We start from the raw sequence: 14,955 nt of genomic DNA on the forward strand, positions 1-14,955 counted from the left end.
TGAATTTTTAAGTTTCTTTTCTTCAGTTTCTATATCTATTTTCTATATTCTATATATTATATATTTCTATATTATATATTTCATGGCCCATTTATTTTAATTGGAATTTAATTGAAAACCAATAATTTAATTTTTATTTTGAACTTTTTGAAAATATTCTTGCAATAATTGATTTGGAAAATTTTAAAAAGAGACTTCTTAAACTTTAATAAACTTAATAATCTTTATAGAACGCACATTTCCCCTTTTTTTCTTTAATCTTTAATTTTTAAAATTTTGGAGTAACTATTTTTAAATTTAAATACCTCTTTCTTTTCCTAGAATATACATTCTCCATTTTGAAAACCAACATTTTAAGTATTTTTCATAAATTTTAACTTAAATGGAAATGAAAACCATAAAGCTTCTTTCAAAACAAAATTAAATAAACATGTTTTTTAAGATTTTAAGTAAATTTAAAATACAACTGAATTTAAGCCTAAAACTTTATTCTTTTCTTAAACTTTTAAAAATATTCTGTGAAATAGATTTGAAAAACTTTAAAAAGAGAAATTTTTAAAGAGAATGGAATTTAAAAATTGCAATTGCTGTATTCCCTACACACGTTTTTAGTTTTTATGGATTAATTTTTAAGATTTTCTATAAATTAAAATTGTATTTAAAACCATGGAATTCATCATTTTCTTTTTAAACTTTTACAAAAACATTTTTAAAACATCTTTCGTTCGAAAGAGCATTTTTGAAAATTATTCAAACTTAATTTCTTTATATTTTATACACAATTATTAGGTTTATGGCAACAATTGTAAGTTTCTTTATAAATATTATATAATTAAGATACTGTAAATACCATTTGGAAGATTTGAAAATTTTCCACTCCTTTCGAAAGAGGTTTTTTTTTAAATTAAATAAACGGATTACTTTATATTTTAAACGCATTTTTAAGTTTTATTTTTCGCACAAAAATATCACTCAATTTATTACATCGCCATATATATATATATATCGCAAACATCGAATATAGTTGGCCGATCCTTATGAAAATATCATAATAAAATCAATTTATTAAAATAAAAAATCGAAAAACAGGTCCCAAGCTTCTCTCTTCAAAAATACTAAAGTGCGATCGTTCAGTTATATGGCAACTATAAGATATAGTCGGCCGATCCTTATTAAATTTGGAATGTCGTATTATTTTATTATGACCAAAAGTAGCATTCTTACAAAAACCGAGCTCTCTAACTCTAAAAACACCAAAGTTATAGAATTTCCGATCAATCTATGACAGCTATAGGATATAGTCAGTCGATCCTGGCTTTTCCCAAAGAAGGACGTGTGCAAAGTTTGAAGTCGATAGCTTTAATCCTGAGAGACTAGTTCGCGTAGAAACCGACAGACAGACGGACGGACATGGTCATATCTACTCAGGAGGTGATCCTGGTGAAGAATATATATGCTTCATAGGGTGGGAGATGTCTCCTTCACTGCGTTGAACTTTTTTGAACAAATTCTTAATACCCTCTGCAAGATAATAAAAATATAATCTACCAACAAATATCCATCCCAGTAAGCTCCGACATTTAATTCGTCCTAAAACTCACCTGTCTGGATGTGGTGTAGGGTAGAGCTCACTCTGATTTTGAAACTCGAACGAGAAAGCAAGAAAAAAAAGAGAATCGACATGGGAGCTGTTTTAGTAGAAATAATAAATGGACTTTTAAGCTCCAAAACGGATAAAATTCGACGGGCCACTGCAGCCTTGGCACGGGCCTTGGAGAATCCCGAGGCGATACTGGGCTTCTGCAACATTCTGGTCTCCTCCACCCAGACTGACATCCGGCAGTACGCTGCAGTGATCCTCAACAAGCGACTGTCGAAGCTGGGACATTGGCAGCTCCTAGGCCAGGAACTGCAAGGCCAGATCAAGCACATGATGCTCCAAGCCCTCATCGCCGAAGAGGCGAAGAAAGTGAGGAGTAGCATCGGTCAGGTAGTGGGCAGCCTGGTGCGCCACGAGGTGGATAAGACCGACTCTTGGGTGTCGGAGCTGCTGGAATTTGTTTTCAACAAGTGCGCTTCGTCGGAGTCCGTGGAGAGTGAACTGGGCTCCACCATATTCTGCACACTGGCCGACACAGCGCCGGACCAGTTCGTCCTTCAGCTTGAAAGAGTGTGCCAGCTTTTCGCCAGGGTAATGGTGGCGGCACATAGCCAGGGCCACATCGTCACCCCAACTATCAGTAACCTGGTTACCGGCATGAGCTACCTGATGCCCGTTATTGAGGGGCATCCAGAAGCGGTAAACACTGTGGCCGGGGTGATGTCGGAAATCCTTAACACCGTCCGAGCTTTCGCGTATACCAACGATGTTCAGGAGTTCATCTCGGTTTTTAGCATCCTGGAGAGCATGGCCGACCACGTGCCTCGGCTGCTGAAGGATGTTAGGCCCGTGTTGGATTGCTGCCTGGAGGTGGCCAGCAACAAGGAGTTGGAGGAGGGCATCCGCTCCGAGACCATTACCTTCGTGGCGCGCTTAGTGCTGCTTGAAGAAAAGAATGTGATCGAGCAGGGGCTGCTGGAGCCCATTCTAAAGGTTTCGTTTGAGATGATTTGCTGCTCCTCGGGCGACGACAACGAGGATTACTACACGACCGATGGTAGCAGCAGTGTGCTCTCCTCCGCTCTTCAGGCTCTGGATGTTTTGGCAGTGAACACTTCGGCAGAGGTGCTAATGCCGCCCCTCCTGCAGATCCTTGAAGAGGCCCTGGCACACCACGACCCGATTCGCCGCCGCGCTGGCTTCCTGACCTTGGCAGTCATGGCCGAGGGATGCGCCGCTACCATCGTGAAGCAGTTTCTGGAGCCGATGCTCCACACCATAAAGAGCGGGATAATCTGTCCATCGGCACTGGTGCGCAACGCGGCCTTCTTCGCTCTTGGGCAGTTCGCACAGCACCTGCAACCAGACATCTCTAGGTATGTGCCAGACATCTTCCCCACCATATTCCAACACCTCGGCCAGCTGGTCACCGAGGTTACGATGGGCCATCCCGAGTCCAAGCTCTTGGACCGAATTTTTTACGCCCTGGACACCTTCATCAAGCACCTGAAGGACGAGGTGAAGCCGCACTTGGCGCTGCTGATGGAGCGCCTCTCCGAAGCCTTGGTCGTCCAGACCGCCCCCAAGCTCTGTAACCTGGCCTTGTCCACCATAGCGTTAGTGGCTGCTGCTGCCAAGGGTGAGTTCACTCCGTATGTCCCCCGTGTGGTACCCATTATTCTGGAGCACATGCTGGCAGAGGAGGACCATCAACAGAACCGCCTGAAGGCAATGGAAATTCTGGCGATCATTGCCCGCTTCGTCGGGAAAGAGAGCTTCATGCCGCTGACCAACGACACCATGCTATTCTGCCTGTCGATTATGGAGCACAGGGCCGAGGATAGGGATATGCTCAGGCACGCGTACAACCTGATGGGAGCCATCTCCAACGTGGCCAACGAGGAAATGGGTGCTGTATTCCCCAAGATCATGAACCGCATTCTGGAATCGGTGCTCCCGAGGTCCGAGGAGGATGAAGAGATGCGGGAGAGCTCCGAACTGGACGAAGCGCAGCCGGAGGACGATGACCTCGTCGAGAAGGAGCAGGCCATTGTGGCGCTGAAGGAGTTCGCTGCCAACTCGGGAGCTGCTTTCGCTCCGTATCTTCATCCGGCGTTCGACTGCGTCCTTAAGGTAGTGGACAGCCCCTACGACTCCATTCGCAAGGCCGCGCTGGAGGCCCTGTCCCAGTTCGTGATCGCTCTGTACAAGATCGGGGATGCAGAGGGAGTTGCTCGCGCCAGCCTGGTGGTCGTACCCAAGTTGGCCCAAGTCGCTCGCGTCGACCAGGAGCAGTCGGTAATTATTGCCGCACTGGCAGCACTCGGAGAACTGTTGAAGGAAGTCAAGGGTGGCGTGGTGCCCACAATCGAGTTGCGAGGGATTATCTGCGAACTCATCAAGGACTTGATGACCATCAAGGCGGCTTGCCCAGACGGTGATGGAAATGGCGACGACGACAACGAGGAGGTGGAAGGCGGGGACGTTGTCATGGAGCATGCGGCCCAATTCCTCCCGCTCTTGGGCCTTGCCCTGGAGCCTGAGGAGTTCTCCGTCTACTTCGCACGACTCCATCTTCAGTATGTCCAGCACATCCCGAGAGATCCCATTGCCACTGACCATTGCTACATAATTTACGGCGCCTTGGCCGACTGCCTTCAGAGCCTGGGCACCTGGATCGGCCAATACTTCGACCACCTGTGCTCCGTGTTCATCCAGGGGACATCTCACCCAGACGCGCACGCCCGCAAAAAGGCATACTACGGCCTGGGCGAGCTGGTCTTGCATTCAGAGAGGAGGTCTTTCGCATCTTATCCGATCATCCTCCAATCCCTCTCGAATGCCATCGCCACGGAGAGGAACCCTTCTGCCCTGGACCACATTATAGCAGCTCTCGCCCGGCTATTGATCACCCACATGGAAGGTGTGCCTCTGGGTGAAGTCCTCCCAGCGTTCATGTCCTACCTGCCACTGCGCGAGGAGACGCGCGAGAACGTCTCGGTCCAAAAGGCGTTCCGGGTACTCTTCGCCAAGGCACGACCTGCCGTTGAGCCGTATCTGGAGCAGATGCTAGTCATCACCGTTCAAACGGTCCTCAGGAAGGAACTACCCGACTCCCAGTCTACCGAAGAGAGCGTCAACTTCATCAGGGAAATTGTACATCATTATCCTCCGTTTTTCCAAAAACTGTCTAGTTCCGAGGAGTGTGCGAATCTCATGCACTTGTTGTAACTGCAAGTTATAGAATGGAAGCTATCATCACTTTTTTTATCATCTTCGGCTTCGACTGAAGATAGGTTTCCTTTCTTCAAGATTTTTGCGTTCAAGAACCTTTCGTTTGAGAGTCTTTTCGGTTCAAGATTTTGTCAAAATTTCAAGTGCAAGTTTCAAACCAGCCAGCCTCGCATTCAGACCCTAATTTCTACTGGCAAGTATTACAAGTTCATAATCAGGATGACTGTCGAATCAACATTTTTTTTTTCAATTTCCAGATGAAGTTCAGGCCCGTCCTTGTCCTTGGACTCGTCCTGTGCGAGGGCAGCTTGTATCCAGTCAATGCGTTCTAGGACCTCTACATCCATCAGTTGAATATCGGCAGGAAACTTCTTGGTGCGCTCCAGCAAGTCGGCCACGAGGGCATCCCTCTTCTTGCGAACAGCTTCCATCTTGTCAATGCGATCTTGGACCTCCCGAGTCACCAGTTGAATGTATTGGATGTCCCCCTGACCTTCATGGTGTGCTCCTGGAATTCCGGGACGAGTTTGCGAGGTTGCATCAGGATTACCTTCGGCGACTCGTTGTTCGCCAGCTGACGAATAGTGACGAGCAGGTCCTGGGGCATCTATTGATCCATGTCTTCTTCTGCATCGAAATTATTTACTTGAGTTGGGAACACCAGAACGAAATCGAAAAGGGGAAACGTCTAACGATCCATCTTGCTTTTATTTCGAAAATTTTGTTATATATTTTTTAAATAAATTATTTCAATGGAAAATCTACAAAAAAAAGTCCCAGTTCTATATTCAATAATAGCGAAATCAGCAAACTCAGAAGCAACTTTCTCTATTCAAAACATTGCTATAATATCGATTTTAAATTTTTCGAAATTTTTCCAAGGGGTTCCCCTACAATATTGTGGGTTTTCCCAATTTCCACACTTTTGCTCCTTCCGATGGCCATAGCTCTGGTAATTTGTATCCGATCAGGAAATAAAGTACCATTTATGAATCAGCGAACCCAAGAGCGACTTTTCTCATTCAAAACATTGCTAAAATATTGATTTTAAATTTTTCGAAATTTTTCCAAGGGGTTCCCCTACAATATTGTGGGTTTTCCCAATTTCCACACTTTTGCTCCTTCCGATGGCCATAGCTCTGGTAATTTGTGTCCAATCAGGAAATAAAGTACCATTTAGTAATCAGCCAACCCAAAAGCGACTTTTCTCATTCAAAACATTGCCTAAATATCGTTTTTGATTTTTCGAAATTTTTCCAAGGGGTTCCCCTACAATATTGTGGGTTTTCCCAATTTCCACACTTTTGCTCCTTCCGATGGCCATAGCTCTGGTAATTTGTGTCCAATCAGGAAATAAAGTACCATTTAGTAATCAGCCAACCCAAAAGCGACTTTTCTCATTCAAAACATTGCCTAAATATCGTTTTTGATTTTTCGAAATTTTTCCAAGGGGTTCCCCTACAATATTGTGGGTTTCCCCAATTTCCACACTTTTGCTCCTCCGATGGCCAAATATATATTCTAGTTTCACTCCCAAAATAAAAACTAATTTTAATTGGTTTCGTTTTTTTTTAATACTAAACAGTTTAAATTTTGATACAGAGAATCCAAGCGTCACGATTTTTAAAAGGAACCCGAAAGGACCATAATTAGCTGATATAGAATGGATCTCGAAATGGGCCTAAAACTGACTGAAGCTGGCGCGAAACTAAGCTAATGAAATTAAAAGTAAACTAGGACTCGGATATAAACTACTATTTGAACTAAAACCTTGAATTAAGACTTGGAGTTGTTTTCTTCAGGAGCAAGTTCTGGTGCCTCCTTCACCTCGGCATCGTCCTTCTCCCCAACCCTGGCCAGCATCTGGGCTATGATCTCGCTAGTTGTCAGTAAGTATGACTCAAAGGGAACGACTTCAATCTTCTTATCCTCTGGATAACCGTCTTCCACCTCGGGAGCGAGAGGCTGCCCGTTGCACATATTCTCCAAGTCAGCGGCATAGCGACTGCGACATGTGATGTCCTCGTCCTCGCGGTTCGCCTCCACCTCATCGCCGATGAGGCAGTCTCTGATGGCCATCAGCCAGCGGGAACGAGTGGGTGAATAAACCATATTCGTAGGTGACGGAATGTGTATACCGATTCTGGAAGTTAAACCTTCTCCCAACATGTCTTCGTTATGGTTGCGCCGATTGCGAAGCAAAAATGAAACTGTAGCAGGAGCTGGAAGCAAAACTGAAACTAACATTGGAGCGCCACATAGAACTGCAGTTGAAGTAGAAGCCGGAGACGAGACTAGAGACACGGCCTGAGTAGGAACTGTAGCCGGAGCTGGAGACTGAGCTAAAGCCGAAGCTTCAGTCTGAACCGGTTCCGGATGCACCAATAAGCACTGTCCGGATTCCCGGGACTCTTCAATCTTCGATTGGGCTGGCACGGACTCGAGCTCCTCGAACTCTACCTGGTCGTTCCACTCTTCGGGTGAAAGGGGCACTGGTTGTTCATCATCCGGATCCTCCTCTCGCTCGGTGGCGCTCTCCATTATTGGTGGAATGATAGGGTTGCTTGTCTCTTGTGGATCCTGCTGCAGTCGGAGCATCTCACCCGAGATGTAGTCCAAGTCGTCGTAGTTGTCTTGCTCCAGGTCGACGTCACCATCCTGCTTCTCCGTTTCGGATGAGGGCAATGTGGCCCGCAAGTTGATCAGCTCCCGGGGAGCCTCCTTTGCCTTCTCCGCCCGGAGAGTCACATACTTGAAAAATGCACTGAAGCTGACATGCGAGTAGGGTGCGCGGGGCCGGGGCCGATGGTACGGGCAGTCCTCGTCGTAGAGCCACTCGCGTGGAGCATCCACCGCCAGACTAAAGTCGCGGCACATTTTCTTGAACTCGTGGTGGTCTGTGTAGATAGCGCGCAAGCCCACCACGGTGATGGCTTGGCTGATGCGTTCTTCAACCTCTAGATCGTCCTTCAAAATGGTCAAAAAATTGAGGTTGTTGGAAAGGTCGGGGAACATTAAGCCGTGCCACATCCTGCGCAGCAGTTTGTTGGGCAGACGCGTAAAGCGGATGCACTCAAACAGGCGGCTCAGCAATCCCCTTCGTTTGATGGGCCGGGCGGCCATCCAGCGGATGATGCTGTACAGAACCTCCATCTCCGTGTTGACCCCCAGATTGTCCTGCTGCAGTATTGTCACTAGATCTTCTACCGGCAGGTCCAGGTATTGGCTGTCCCCGACCATGGCCAGGAAGTGGAACCCGATCCGTTGGAGCATCAGCTGGCACTGGGGACGCAGAACCTCGTACGTCCTGGCCCGCATGTAGATATCGAATGCGATCTGTTCCCGGCACTGCGAACTGCACAGGTAGCGATTACATATGACTTCCAGTGAGCTTATGTCCAGCTGGATGGCGGTGTGCAGCAGTTCCACCAGCTTGCCGGGCTGCGAGTTTGCGTCCAGGGGCTCCTTCTGCCTCATCCAATCATAAGCGGCCCGAAAACCAACGGCGGTAAGATCTGTGCCTTCCCGGAAACGACTTACGGAACGCGGGTGACGCGCAAAGTAGCCGGAGTGTAGCTGGAGCAGTGCCGGGATGCACCAGAAGGTGGCCCTGCCGATGCAGACGCGGACAGTGGCGCCCAGGTTTCCCTCCAAGATGCGACTCCAGTCGTCGGCGGAACGGCACTCGAGGGGATGCGGCGACCGGACATTGATCCTCGAAAAGTCGCAATCGTTCCATGGCATCATATGGCTCAGGGCCATCTCTAGTTTGTGACGACGCTCCTGGCGCTCCACTTCGCTGCTGAACGTTTTGCGGTCATTCAAGGCCACCAACTCGTGCCACTTATAGTCGTACCACTGCAGTTTCCGGGCCATCACTTGCTCTAAGGATCGTTTCTCTTCTACGGATGCTGTCTGCTCTACAGATACTGTTCCCTCTACGGATACTTTCTCTACGGTGCCTTCACTTATGTCTGAATAGTCCTCTATCTATATAGTATATACTCTGTTGGTATGAATGTGGTCTGCAATATTAAGGAAAGGAAAATTGATTTATGTTAATCACGTACCAAATTTGTCCAGTTCAGGTTTTCTTTTTTAGGTTTTAGGTGTTTTTTTGGTTGAGAAGAGCCTGATACACTTGAAGAGCAATTTTTAGAAAGAATTTGGGTGCTGGTTGACGCACTAACCTGTCCGGATTTACTTTTCCAAGGCTTCGTTGTTTAAAAAAAAATGTTGGGTTTAACATATTAGCATGATTATACAAAGCAATTCCTTACAAAATAAATACCTAACAAATCTCATGCTATAACAAAAAATATTTTAAAATAACTACTAGTCTTTTTGGAAAAGTTAACCCAGAAAGTAATCTTCAAAAAGAATAAAGTTATGACCTAACTTTCAGATAAAGAATTTAAGCCTTCAGGAAAATACTATAGCTTCTTGAAAATTCTTTGTTTGTTTATGCTTAAGCCGGTAAAGAATTAAATTACAATCCAAAATATGATAAAGAACAAGTAATTTTTTTTTTTACCGAAAATAGGCGGAAAAGAATGCTTCAACTTATTACAGAAGGACTAAGAAGTACCGGGTATAGGTATATAGTGTTATATAGACAATTTTAAAACGAATTTTTATCTCACAGGTCTATCATACTACAAACAATAAGTCCTCCATCCTACATTCCTACAAGAATTTTAAAACTTAAATATATTAAATCAAGAAAGGAAAGCTAGCTTCGGGCGGAGCGGAAGTTGATATATCTTTCCAGTTAAAATCGGATATATATCGGATACAGGTGGCCTATACTTTTGAGAATCTCATAATAAAACCAATTTATTAGAATAAAATATCTAAAAAAAGAAATAATTATTATTTACGGTCCCAGAATTAAAGAAAAAGATTAAAAAAAAGATAATTAAATAAAAAGTTTAAAGAAATTTGGTCCGCCGACTCCAATGTACTAGCTACAAGTACTAGTAGGTACTAGTTAAAATTTATTATATATATTTTAATCTTGTACTTCCATTAAAATTTTCATTACAAATTTCAAATTAAAACAATTCCTTAAAGTGGAAAACAGAGAATTTTAATTTCTTCAGCTTAATATCTTATCCTACTCCTACTACAGACTAAAGCATGCTCTTCGTCACCTACGTGGACTGCCGTCCCCAGTGATAAAATAACTCAAGTCGTCATCTTTCGCAAAAACCCTTAAAAAATTTATTTAATTTTATTGACTTTTTGACTATACAAGTTCCTTGATCAACAACGTACATTTAATATAAATATTAATCGAAAACAAATCGCATTCTCACTGCAGAGTTCATCCCAAACGTCAAATCAGTTAATTATTTTATACTTAATTCGATATTTTTCAATAAAAAATGTACACCTTCATGTGCCATGTGTGTGTGTCATGCTTGCGAATAAAATTTTACAAAATATACAACGTGTTTCAGTGACGAGAACACTGCAGTAAGCTGGCGACTTGTGTGCTTAGTCTTTGGCCAGCAAGAGACCAGCCCCTGTTGCCTAGATCACCGGCAGTCCACTGACCACCGCCTCCAGTTGCTCCTGGATGGCACTCAGGGCGAAAATCGTGGTGAAGCACATGCCAATGGTGGCCACTTCCAGCTGGCTGATGTTGAAGTGCAGCGGCAGGCGCCACAAAACAAAGTGGTTTAGCAGCACGAGCAGGGCCAGACCTAGGGACCACCAGTGCTCGTCCACGACGGCAATGTGCCACAAACAATACACATTCCACATGACGCAGAGGCCCAAGTGGGCGGCATCCAGCTTGACGAAGCCGGCGCCAATGGGGCTGCCCCGGTTGCCGCCCGTCCAGAGGCTTCCGATGGCCAGGGCCAGGGTGCCGGTCCAGAGTCCAAAGGCCAGTCGATCCCAGTCGGCGCCAAAGAATTCACCGATTTTGGTAGTTGGGTTGATGACCTGAAAGCAAAGATTCCCTTGGTAGGATGTGCTAGCTCCAGGTAGTGACCATTACTCACCTGCAGTTCACCCACGATCAGGGTGACGAAGAGCACGGAGGAGTAGCGCCGCGACTTGTCACACAGAAGCCTCTGGAGCTGACCCGGATTCGGATGTGTGTGCCGGAGCAGGCAGAGCAGACTGTGGCCAAAGAATATACCAAAAGCTGCCATCGCCTGGCGGCCAGAGCTTTGCTTCAGGCCCCAGCCGGAAGTGACTGCCAGGACGAAGTGGATGAGGCAGACAGCCAGGCGGTTGCTTGGCCCGGCCGGGCTGTCAGCCTGAAAAGATCTGCCGGATACCATTGCCGGGTAAGCAGGTGGTTGCAGTTCTTAGAGGGGACTTCTGGGAAGATTAGATGCCGTAGATGATACTCCTCCGACTCCTTTGGCAGACGCTTATTTATTTGGTTGAACGAGATGTCCAAGCATCGATGGAGGCATCTGGTGAAGATCAGGAGCACCTGCTCCAGTCGGTCGTCTTAAAAGTGGATCTAATCAGTTAAGAAATAGTCGCAATACAAATTCTTCCACGCTGTTCAACACTACATTTTCGAGCTTTGCAGCACTACAGTAAGTTTAAACTTGAGCGCCAACGTAAATTTTAGATAAATACTTAAAAATAATAAAGCCTATGATATTATTTAAAATAAATAAACTATAAAGAATCATATTCTAAAATAAAATAGTTAAATTGATGCGCGCAATGAGCTCTTTCCTTGCATAATCTGGCAACACCAATACGATAGTTCTTTCGATAGCACCTGCAGTCAGCTGTTTCTTCCAACTGTTTCACTTGCACAACAATTTGCGGTGTTTTTCCGTATTTTTCATTAAAAGATTTCCCCTATTTACTGAAACAAAATGCGCCTGACCAACGTTCTGCTGAAGAAGGTGAAAAGCAAGTGAGTAGACTGTGCCGACATAGTGAAAAAATGGTTTATTTACGAGCCACTTTGCAGGCGCATAATGGTTGTGCTGGAGAGCGTGGTCAGCGGGCACCAGTACAATGCCTTCCGGGACCGTCTGGCGGACAAGTTGGAAATAATTCGCTTCGATCCTTACAGTGAGTAATGCATTTGACTGCTGTGGCCACAACCCGGCTAATTGGTGCTTCTTCTTTTCTCATTTTAGTTCAAAAGGAGAGCCTGTACCGCGAACGCAAGAAAATCCGTAGCGCCTAAAGTTAGAGAACCCCACTTGTTAGTTACCCAAATATATATTATACCCAAACTAAATCATTTATTATTTTTTTATTGAGAACAACGACTAGGTCGAGTACTAGGTTGTAGGTTTAAAAATAGTCAGATAATATCCGATAATACGACTAAAAAGTAAGTCCCTGAGACTAATAGCTTCAATCTTCTTCCTCTCTCCGATATGTACCTGACTTCCGGCCCGTTTGGTGGCGCCACCAATGCGGCGGAGTCAGCAAAGCCGCTATGGAAGGGTTTACTATGGGCTATGTGTTTACTTGAATGGCTTCTCAGTCATCAGGAGGCCGCGCTCCCACAAGTCCAAGGCCACATCAACACGGCGACTGCTGGAGGTGAGGGGCAGATCGCTGACCTTGATGTAGGCCGGATAGGTGTGGATCAGTAGCTCAACGGCACCGGCCTCGGACGGGTCGAGCTCCATAAAGTTGGCGTCGTACTTGCAGTACTCGAGGGCATTGTCCACGTAGTAGTAGAGATGGAGAGCGCCCTCCTCGGCCACCAGGCGCACAATGTTGGCGCGGAGCAGGCGGATGGAGGTCTGCTGGTTGAACTCGTAGTCGCACAGGCACTGGCCCTGGGCGTCGGTCTCGCTGCGCGACCCGAACACCGTGCGCGTACGCTCCTCCGGCAAAATGGTCGGAGGCAAGGCCTCGTGCTGGAACTTCTTGGCCAGCTGGTCCACAGCCGCGTCGATTTGCTCCTCGGTGGGTACCAGATACTTCTGGACCATCTGCTGAATGCCCTGGATGAGGGTCGAGCGTGAACGACTCTCTCCGCCGCCGTTGGCGAGTCCCAGGTTCTGCCAGGTGTGCAACGGCAGGCCGTGGCGCAGTGCTATCTTGTTCTCCACAGCGTTCTTCAGCACCATGGGCATCAGGTTCTCGAGCAGATTGGCGTAGGCCTGCTGCTGGTAGACACTCAGGGTGATGTGCAGCGAGTGCTGGTTCTGCTCGGTGATGGCCTGGTGGACGGTGCCACGTGGGAAGTAGAGCACGTCCCCAGCCTCTAGGACCTCGTCGAAGATCGGTTCGCCGAGCTCACTCTGGTTAAAGTTGCCGGAAGAGTGGCGCGCCAGGATGTCGGTGGGCTTGACCGGCATGTACAAGCGCCAGCGCTTGCGTCCCTCCACTTGGAGGACGAACGCCTCGATGTCATCGTAGTGGGGAGCGAATCCCTGGCTGTTCGGCGGAGTCAAGTAGACATTGGCCCCGACCAGGCAGTGGAAGAACTCCTGCATCGTGGCGCACACCTGGCGCAGTCCGGCCAGGTAGGTCGACGGATTCAAGATACGAATGCTGCAGCCGTCGGCGTAGAAGCCCCAAACGGCCGGCGGCATGGCCCTGCCCTCGGGATTGAGGGTCTCACGCACGCCATCCTTGTAGCTGGTCACGTCGATGTTGGTGGTGAACTCCAGGTGATGGCGGATCAGCATCTCGTCGATCATCCGAAACGAGATGAGTTCGGAGAAGTACTTGGGATTTTGGCGCTGCACCTGGCAGGCGTTCTTCTCCCAGAAGTTTGCGAAGAACTCGTCTGACTGGAGGGGATTGATGACCCACTGGAGCATGCGGCGTCCCTCCTCGATGCTGTTGACCTTATGGTAGTCTTTGGTTTTCGATGACTCATCTTTCTTCTTTGCGGCAGATGAAGTGCTGGGACCGTCGGCGTCTCCAGCGGCATCCCCGTCCCCAGCGCTGCCGGTGGACTTGGCCTTGGCTGCCTTGACGGTGCTTGACTTGGCACCGGATGAGCCCTCGGCGGCTGTGTCGCCGGCAGAGGTGCCTGGCTTCGAACTGGATTTTCCGCCAACCGGGGACTTGGATTTGCTGCGGCCACTACGAGGGACGGCGAGGCCAGCACTTGTGCCTGGCTTGTTCTTATCGTCCTCCTGGACGATGCGAGGAGGCACCACAGCTCCGGCTGCAGCCTTCGACTTGGCGGCCTGAGTTGGATTTGGGGACTTGGCGGCCGGGGTTGGATTCGGAGACTTGGCCTTGGCCGGCAAAGGGCAGGAGGCCACTGATTTGCGCTTCAGTGGGCAAGCGAGTGCTCCCGACTTGGTGGCCTCAGGTTCAGTGTGCACCAGAGCCCCGGCCATGGTGACGCGGCGCTGGATGCGCGGATTGGCCGGAGCAGGGCCGGCCTTTTCGGCCGCCGTCTTGTTCTTGATGGGCGCTACCTTGTTGTTATTGGCGTCTTGGGAGGCAGCTTTCTCGTTGGTGCGGCGCACCGGCGGAATCTCTGGAGAAGAGCTGCTGCTCATGGTGTACTCGGTCATTTCTTCGCTGTCGGACGAACAGTCGGAAGACTCTTGTTCGTCGCTGCCAGAGTCTTGAGATTCTTGGTCGTCGCTGCCAGAGTCCTGAGACTCTTGATCTTCGCTGCTGTACTCAGATGAGCTCGATTCGGATGGGCCAATGGAAGGATTGCTGGTACCCGGCATCTGGCCGCTGAGGTACTCCTTGACTTTGCGGCGTTGTTGCTGCGGCGACAAGCTTGTCTTCCTATTATCGTCGTACAGCTTGTCCAAGAAGACGTCCAGGCTCGACTTGGGGTTCTGCTTGTTACCCGCCTTACCGGCTGGCTTACCGTTAGCTTGTGGCTTGCCGTTCATCTTTTCTGCGTTCGAGTTGGCGCCAATTGGCAAATCGCGTTGGTTGCGAGACATATTCTTCCTTTTACTTTCAGTCAATTTTCATAAAACCAGTGAAATTTAGTTAACACTCGATTTCTCGAACAACATTTAACGATGAAACACTGAACATTAAAGGATGACTTGAAAATGTTTGACAGCTTCGGCACGTGCTCCTGTGCCAATGGTGCTCGAAACCTGGAATAGGGTTCCAAATTTCGTTGTTAACACTGTAAAACGACTGTAAATGTAGTGTGCTAAAGTGTGAAAATGGAGGGAATT

At 47.5% G+C, this 14,955-nt stretch overlaps 5 protein-coding genes across 5 annotated transcripts; 2 read left to right on the top strand and 3 right to left on the bottom strand.

Moving 5' to 3' along the window:
* Window positions 1-1,651: 1,651 nt before the first annotated feature.
* On the top strand, window positions 1,652-5,573 carry LOC138926772 (importin-4-like). The gene is made up of 2 exons (XM_070282049.1): window positions 1,652-5,027; window positions 5,092-5,573. Exon 1 carries the CDS (start codon window positions 1,682-1,684, stop codon window positions 4,829-4,831), a length of 3,150 nt encoding a protein of 1,049 aa, XP_070138150.1. The 5' UTR covers window positions 1,652-1,681; the 3' UTR covers window positions 4,832-5,027; window positions 5,092-5,573.
* Window positions 5,574-6,405: 832 nt separating this feature from the next.
* LOC108133750 (uncharacterized) lies at window positions 6,406-9,030 on the bottom strand. Its single transcript, XM_070278782.1, has 2 exons — window positions 8,905-9,030; window positions 6,406-8,824 (listed from the first exon to the last, which is right to left on the bottom strand). The coding sequence occupies exon 2, from the start codon at window positions 8,708-8,710 to the stop codon at window positions 6,611-6,613; it is 2,100 nt and encodes a 699-aa protein (XP_070134883.1). The 5' UTR covers window positions 8,711-8,824; window positions 8,905-9,030; the 3' UTR covers window positions 6,406-6,610.
* Window positions 9,031-10,034: 1,004 nt separating this feature from the next.
* On the bottom strand, window positions 10,035-11,343 carry LOC108133751 (uncharacterized). The gene is made up of 2 exons (XM_017253801.3): window positions 10,846-11,343; window positions 10,035-10,786 (listed from the first exon to the last, which is right to left on the bottom strand). Exons 1-2 carry the CDS (start codon window positions 11,128-11,130, stop codon window positions 10,370-10,372), a joined length of 702 nt encoding a protein of 233 aa, XP_017109290.2. The 5' UTR covers window positions 11,131-11,343; the 3' UTR covers window positions 10,035-10,369.
* A 229-nt stretch (window positions 11,344-11,572) lies between these two features.
* On the top strand, window positions 11,573-12,063 carry mRpL33 (mitochondrial ribosomal protein L33). The gene is made up of 3 exons (XM_017253804.3): window positions 11,573-11,729; window positions 11,787-11,890; window positions 11,959-12,063. Exons 1-3 carry the CDS (start codon window positions 11,689-11,691, stop codon window positions 12,006-12,008), a joined length of 195 nt encoding a protein of 64 aa, XP_017109293.1. The 5' UTR covers window positions 11,573-11,688; the 3' UTR covers window positions 12,009-12,063.
* A 1-nt stretch (window position 12,064) lies between these two features.
* On the bottom strand, window positions 12,065-14,886 carry NO66 (Bifunctional lysine-specific demethylase and histidyl-hydroxylase NO66). The gene has a single exon (XM_017253803.3). It carries the CDS (start codon window positions 14,707-14,709, stop codon window positions 12,295-12,297), a length of 2,415 nt encoding a protein of 804 aa, XP_017109292.2. The 5' UTR covers window positions 14,710-14,886; the 3' UTR covers window positions 12,065-12,294.
* Between the last annotated feature and the right edge of the window lie 69 nt (window positions 14,887-14,955).

This window comes from Drosophila bipectinata, chromosome XL (genome assembly GCF_030179905.1).
Source record: "Drosophila bipectinata strain 14024-0381.07 chromosome XL, DbipHiC1v2, whole genome shotgun sequence".
Taxonomy (NCBI): Eukaryota; Metazoa; Arthropoda; class Insecta; order Diptera; family Drosophilidae; genus Drosophila; species Drosophila bipectinata.

Coding starts and splice junctions, on each gene's coding strand:
- NO66 (XM_017253803.3), bottom strand. CDS start 14,709: ATGTCTCGCAACCAACGCGATTTGCCAATTGGCGCCAACTCGAACGCA.
- LOC108133750 (XM_070278782.1), bottom strand. CDS start 8,710: ATGGCCCGGAAACTGCAGTGGTACGACTATAAGTGGCACGAGTTGGTG.
- mRpL33 (XM_017253804.3), top strand. CDS start 11,689: ATGCGCCTGACCAACGTTCTGCTGAAGAAGGTGAAAAGCAA. Junction 11,730..11,786: donor CTGAAGAAGGTGAAAAGCAA/GTGAGTAGACTG, acceptor GCCACTTTGCAG/GCGCATAATGGTTGTGCTGG. Junction 11,891..11,958: donor AATTCGCTTCGATCCTTACA/GTGAGTAATGCA, acceptor TTCTCATTTTAG/TTCAAAAGGAGAGCCTGTAC.
- LOC138926772 (XM_070282049.1), top strand. CDS start 1,682: ATGGGAGCTGTTTTAGTAGAAATAATAAATGGACTTTTAAGCTCCAAA.
- LOC108133751 (XM_017253801.3), bottom strand. CDS start 11,130: ATGGTATCCGGCAGATCTTTTCAGGCTGACAGCCCGGCCGGGCCAAGC. Junction 10,787..10,845: donor TGATCGTGGGTGAACTGCAG/GTGAGTAATGGT, acceptor CTTTGCTTTCAG/GTCATCAACCCAACTACCAA.